This window comes from Chondrus crispus, genomic scaffold, assembly GCF_000350225.1.
Source record: "Chondrus crispus Stackhouse genomic scaffold, scaffold_84, whole genome shotgun sequence".
Lineage (NCBI taxonomy): Eukaryota > Rhodophyta > Florideophyceae > Gigartinales > Gigartinaceae > Chondrus > Chondrus crispus.
In genome coordinates, this window is record NW_005178758.1 from 142,813 (window position 1) to 148,855 (window position 6,043).

At 49.9% G+C, this 6,043-nt stretch overlaps 3 protein-coding genes; all 3 read right to left on the bottom strand.

The window, feature by feature from the left end:
• Window positions 1–467: 467 nt before the first annotated feature.
• On the bottom strand, window positions 468–2,579 carry CHC_T00007766001 (hypothetical protein). The gene has a single exon (XM_005711477.1). It carries the CDS (start codon window positions 2,577–2,579, stop codon window positions 468–470), a length of 2,112 nt encoding a protein of 703 aa, XP_005711534.1.
• A 1,311-nt stretch (window positions 2,580–3,890) lies between these two features.
• CHC_T00007767001 (hypothetical protein) lies at window positions 3,891–4,138 on the bottom strand. XM_005711478.1 is given in 2 exon segments: window positions 3,891–4,051; window positions 4,052–4,138. 1 exon segment carries the CDS (start codon window positions 4,136–4,138, stop codon window positions 4,052–4,054), a length of 87 nt encoding a protein of 28 aa, XP_005711535.1. The 3' UTR covers window positions 3,891–4,051.
• Window positions 4,139–5,342: 1,204 nt separating this feature from the next.
• CHC_T00007768001 (hypothetical protein) lies at window positions 5,343–5,832 on the bottom strand. XM_005711479.1 is given in 2 exon segments: window positions 5,343–5,583; window positions 5,584–5,832. The coding sequence occupies 1 exon segment, from the start codon at window positions 5,830–5,832 to the stop codon at window positions 5,584–5,586; it is 249 nt and encodes an 82-aa protein (XP_005711536.1). The 3' UTR covers window positions 5,343–5,583.
• Between the last annotated feature and the right edge of the window lie 211 nt (window positions 5,833–6,043).

Sequence of the window (6,043 nt, forward strand, 5' to 3'; positions counted from 1 at the left end):
ATCAAGATCTTCCAATGCCCCTTTGGGCTAGTCGGTTTATCTCAAAAAGGGCAGAGTATTAATTATGCTTTGCACAAGTGTATCACAGCAATGCATGTCTATCATTACTGGTTGATCTCATATAATTGCATGGCAGTACACCAGCAATGCAACCTGCTTCTGATCATCGAACTCAGTTGAATGCAATTATTGCATGGCCGATGCAGTCTGAATGCACTCTCTCCAGTGTAATTATGTGGTGCTCCCCACAAACAAATAATGTAGCATAGAATCCCATCCGTATGTTCCTTTGTTCTTTCATGAACCTTTTAGCAGTGCATTTAAGCAGAACTCCCTCGCCCATCTGTATTGAGGCAGGGCACACGCACAGCACTAACACAGCATCTGATAAAAGCAAACCAAGGCGCCTGCCTACCAGCTGTAGCCCTCAAGTCCAGCCAACATACTGTACCAAGCTGCCCCTCTAACTACATAACACCACTTGTGCAGGCAGTGCTCGACGAAATACCACCTGTAAGCTTCCGTCGAATTTCTGCAATACTCTGCGGTAAAAACCCCATTCTGCGCTGCCCGGATGAGGAGTCCTCATCAGCTTCCATATATTTATCAGGATAGGTCCTTGCCCATCCAACCACCTGCGTTGCAAGTCCATTTAAGCCACGCTGGGAGTGGCTATCGGAGAGTGACGCGTGTAAATTCTTGATATTGATATTGTCTATAGAAGCCACGAACAACTGATGTTCGAATTTGAGCATTGGTAGAAGAGACATGGGCCCCAGGGGCGCGCGTTCGAGCATAGTCTCGAATGCATTTTGTACGCGATATGCAGTTTTATCCGGTGCTATAACGCCAAGCCTTGCTAGAGCTGTGTGTGCAGCATTGGACATCCATGTAGCGCAACTAGACGACGCGGCCAGCATGAGGGGGCCAGTCTTTCGCTCTCGGTGATCTACAAGACGAGCCTCCATCTCGAGTTTGTATAGTTGAGTACATAATCGGGCTAGCGATGGCGGTACATCGTCTCCATCCAAAGGTGGAATTGATGTGTTGCTGAAGGGAAATATGTCACGAAATGTGCGGCATTCTCTCGCGATAGCTTGTGCGCTCTTGTCGCCATCCAATGCCGCTGATTTCATTACGGCAACCTGTCGCTTCGCTCGCTGTCGTACGCCGCGACTCGCGAGCGTGAGCATTTCTGAAAGCCACAAACGACGTGGAACTGCTTCAATGGAGGACTCCGCAGAAAATGTGGCAGCGACTACAGAGCTGAAAACAGCGTCGAACCTAAACGACCTGACGAGCGTCTTAAGGTCGTTTTGTCTCTGCTCTGCGAGCTGAGATAAAGTCAAAAGATCCTCTGCGCTACGATTACTTGTCTGCTCCGCTGCGTGCTTCTCCAAAGCCAGAAAATAGGCGCTTGTAGAATTGTAGAAGAAAGCCCCTACCCTCCCGGGCGCGATCTCCATCCTAATTCCAACGGATGCAATGTGAGGCATGACGCAGTCGCGTATGGTGCGTGAGTCAGGCACTCTTCCTGGAGTAGAACAGCTTGCAAAGACTGCTTTGACATCACGTAACCGAACTATGACTGCTTTGCCAGACGAATGCTCGCCTAGAATCCGTGACGCAGAGATGCATCTTTCCGAAATATAGGCCGGAGGAAGTACAGAAAGCTTTATACATACCCATGATATGCAGATTTGGGCAGCGCGCACCTGTCTCCCGAATGTAGTAGATCCATTTAGCTCCAGCCCTTCACCTGGTGATCCGCAAGCCAAGTGACGACAATGCGAACATACAATCATTTCACAGGTCCAATTTGCGCACACAGACCGACCAAAGTAAGACGCCATTCTGCACTCAAATTCAAATGCCTCTTCCTCATCTTCCGGGACAGAAAGCCGCCTGCCTGAATTTCGAGGTAGTCGCCGCCGGCAGAGACCACAAGTAAATTTTTGCTTGTGGACCGCATCCTCACACCTTCGAATCGCATTGCTGTGAATTGAGCATACTTTCGCCTGGGCCGCAGAATCGCGAAGAGCCTCGATCATATCGGCTGGCAGGGAGGTTGTATTCGCGAACAATGTAGTGAACTGCGCCCAGTCGGTCCTGCCAATTGCGCACAGTCGCGTTGCCCGTGACAGCCGCGTTTCAGTAGACACAACGGCAACTCCATTTACACAAACGTAGCAGTGATTGGCGTCGGGTTTAATTCTTCGGCAACCGAAAGGTCCAATATCGACCCTTGATTCTGACCGCCGTCTTGCTCTCCATCTCTGATACGCGCTGGTCGCTTTCGCTCTCGCTCGTGCCGAGTTCTTTGTGAGGACACCCCAGTCTTGGTAGCAGCTGGCGCACATGGGAGCAGAGAGGAGCAGATTAGCTGCTCGCTCAATATCTCCGTTTGAACCCAAATTCGTATCTTTGTGAATATTCACATGCCTGTCATGAGCGCTTACGGCCACTTTGTATATGACGTCACATAGCAAACCTGTCACGACAGCACGGGAAAAGCACGACTGATAAAAAGGGTTCTCGATCGCATGTTTTATATTACCACGAGTGCCCTCAGCACGCATCCAATCTGGAACGTTTTCATCGCGGACATTAAGTCCAAATGTAATGAACGAGAGCGCCACTTCTCTTGGAACAAGCTTACGATTTGCCCTTTCCCTTCCTACGAATTTTTCCAGCGAATAGAGCGGCTTCTTCCTCCTTGCATTATTCTCACGGCCGCAACCAACGCACCCAGTGCGCTCTTCATGGCAGTGAGCCAACTCACATGCAACCGCTGCGCCGTCTGCGCGCGGCGTATCCGCGATCTCCTCTCCAAAAAAATACCCCAGCCGCCCTTCCCTCGATCTCCTCTTTCAGACTGCACCCGCAACTGGAACGGAGCCGCGTCCACTGTCGCGCAATTGGCGTTTGTGTGCGATCCGGCGTCGGTCGCAGCGCCACGGCCTTAACGATGTGCATAACTACCCCAGGAACCGACGGCGCAACCTTTACCACCACCATCTGCCAATAGGAGAGAGATACATGCTTTTTTTAAATCCAATATCTGCCTGACAAGTGTTGCTCGCCCAGGACTTTACCCATCCCAAAATTGACCTGGATCCAGACTGTTTACGGAGGATATCCATATGGAGAGTGATCCTTATCGGGAGGGTTCACTGTACTTGGCTATGTACGCACTGTGTGTCGCCTCCTTCAGCCTCACGTGGTCTCCTGCTGGCAGTGCGCCCAGAGATTAGGGTGACCCCACCGCCAACAAAATTTCTGTCCTAAAATTCCAACCACTAAAGTTTGGACCGATGGACTAAAGTTCGGACCGATGGAAGAAATTTTGAACCCCACCGCGCCACCATTTGTCCTAAAGTTTAGAATTTGGGAAGGATTCTTTTCCAAACCAAAATTATTTGGTCGAGATTTTTGTCCAAAGCGCCGTTTGGGCGAGCTTCGTTCTATAGTAACGGTACAGAAAACATCTGAATTTCATGTGCTTACAGCTCTACCAAAGCTCTTCCAAATGGCTTTGGGGCTGTTTTGACTGAAGTCCCATCAATAGTGTGGGACGCAAAAAGGAGTGTTGTGCAGCCTTCGCTCGTGGACATTTCCCATCTTCTCCCTCCTTCTCGTCTTCTGAGAAGTGCAGGCAATGGCTGAGGTGGTTACTAGGACTGATGACTCGGCATTAAGAGTGAGGAAAAAGGGTAAGGGACTGGGGTGGTCAGACGAGGAGAATCTTGCCCTGTGCGTTGCTGAGAGCGCAGTGTCTGAGAACGCCGCGAATTGAAAGCGTGGTGTACTTGCCGAGTTGATAATTCCCAAACAGGAGCCTACATATTATGGAGAGCGGGCAAGTGACGAGCAAAAGTTGCCGCCAATTGTGGAACAGACGCGTGCAGTAGCTTGCTTCTTTGCGCCAAATGTATTTCTACGACATACTTGTAGCCTAATTGGGGTGACCCTGAATATGAATAGATGTATCGTGTTACAGGCGCGGTGGGGTTCATCTCTGAATCACCACCTCCCCCAAAGCGCGGCTTGATTAAAAGATAGTAGATCCAATTACCGGAGGACAACTGTCTGCTTTTTGCGATTTTGGGCAAGGCGCGGTGGGGTCACCCTTAGGCATCTAAGATTTGGAAACCATGCAGGATAATCATGTACAGGGGGGGTCGCGATATAGTGCTACCCTGTGTCAGTGGGCCGAAAACGGCACTATATCGAACCAGGCACTGTTAGATAATGAGATTTACGGCTTTTTTGCAGCCACTTCCTTGCATCACTGCTCAGAAAGATCGCTCGCAGGACGCCATCACTCATGCTTTGTATCTTCACTACGGACTCAAGTCTAATCAAGCATTTCTGTTATTAGTGGCTGCCGAGCCGTCGCATTGACTTCCTCCTTTCTCGCAGCTATAAATGCCAGCCTACACTTTTTCAGATGTCCAATTGCATCATCGACCCTGCCTTTTTCCGCCATAGTCTATTCGAGGTAGCAACTGCATAATAACTTTCCGTGGCGGCAGTGGCTCTCGGGCAGTACGTCCATCCAACTGCCTCTCTGGAGACCCTTCATTTTTGGCTCAAAATGCGTGCCACCCGCAGAACGGTAGCACTATATTGGAGCTGGCACTAACAAAGATGGCACTATATCGCGACCCCCCCCCCCTGTAAGGGTGACCCCACCGCCAACAAAATTTCTGTCCTAAAATTCCAACCACTAAAGTTTGGACCGATGGACTAAAGTTCGGACCGACGGAAGAAATTTTGAACCCCACCGCGCCACCATTTGTCCTAAAGTTTAGAATTTGGGAAGGATTCTTTTCCAAACCAAAATTATTTGGTCGAGATTTTTGTCCAAAGCGCCGTTTGGGCGAGCTTCGTTCTATAGTAACGGTACAGAAAACATCTGAATTTCATGTGCTTACAGCTCTACCAAAGCTCTTCCAAATGGCTTTGGGGCTGTTTTGACTGAAGTCCCATCAATAGTGTGGGACGCAAAAAGGAGTGTTGTGCAGCCTTCGCTCGTGGACATTTCCCATCTTCTCCCTCCTTCTCGTCTTCTGAGAAGTGCAGGCAATGGCTGAGGTGGTTACTAGGACTGATGACTCGGCATTAAGAGTGAGGAAAAAGGGTAAGGGACTGGGGTGGTCAGACGAGGAGAATCTTGCCCTGTGCGTTGCTGAGAGCGCAGTGTCTGAGAACGCCGCGAATTGAAAGCGTGGTGTACTTGCCGAGTTGATAATTCCCAAACAGGAGCCTACATATTATGGAGAGCGGGCAAGTGACGAGCAAAAGTTGCCGCCAATTGTGGAACAGACGCGTGCAGTAGCTTGCTTCTTTGCGCCAAATGTATTTCTACGACATACTTGTAGCCTAATTGGGGTGACCCTGAATATGAATAGATGTATCGTGTTACAGGCGCGGTGGGGTTCATCTCTGAATCACCACCTCCCCCAAAGCGCGGCTTGATTAAAAGATAGTAGATCCAATTACCGGAGGACAACTGTCTGCTTTTTGCGATTTTGGGCAAGGCGCGGTGGGGTCACCCTAAGCACAAATGTTGTAAGCAACTCAAGGGCTACAGAAAAAGGCAGGGCAGAGATTACAGACGACGACTGATGGATGCGTTGCGTACTTTCTTGATACGTAGGTGCAATTGCAAAATGGATACGGTGTGGCACGAATACTGTACCTTCGTACTTGTACAGTAGCTGTAATCAACTGAAGGCGGTGAGCTGCATTTTTGCGACGTGAGATGGAGGAAATCACGATGGAGCCTCCTCCGTTCCCATCGATGTCTCTTATCCCTCTTCCCGCCATGCTCGCTCCTGCGGCCCCATCCTATTGTTGTCTCTACTCTGGGAATGGCGTGGTGTGGTATAGACGTACTGTAACACCACATGCCAACCTGGCGCATCGTCACTCTGGTGAAGCGCGTCTTCACGCCAGGCACATAAAGCTTTAACATGTCCGCCAGGCTACGCAGAGTCTAGATGGCACGTGTCCTTATTTGAGGTTGCTTTCATGATAA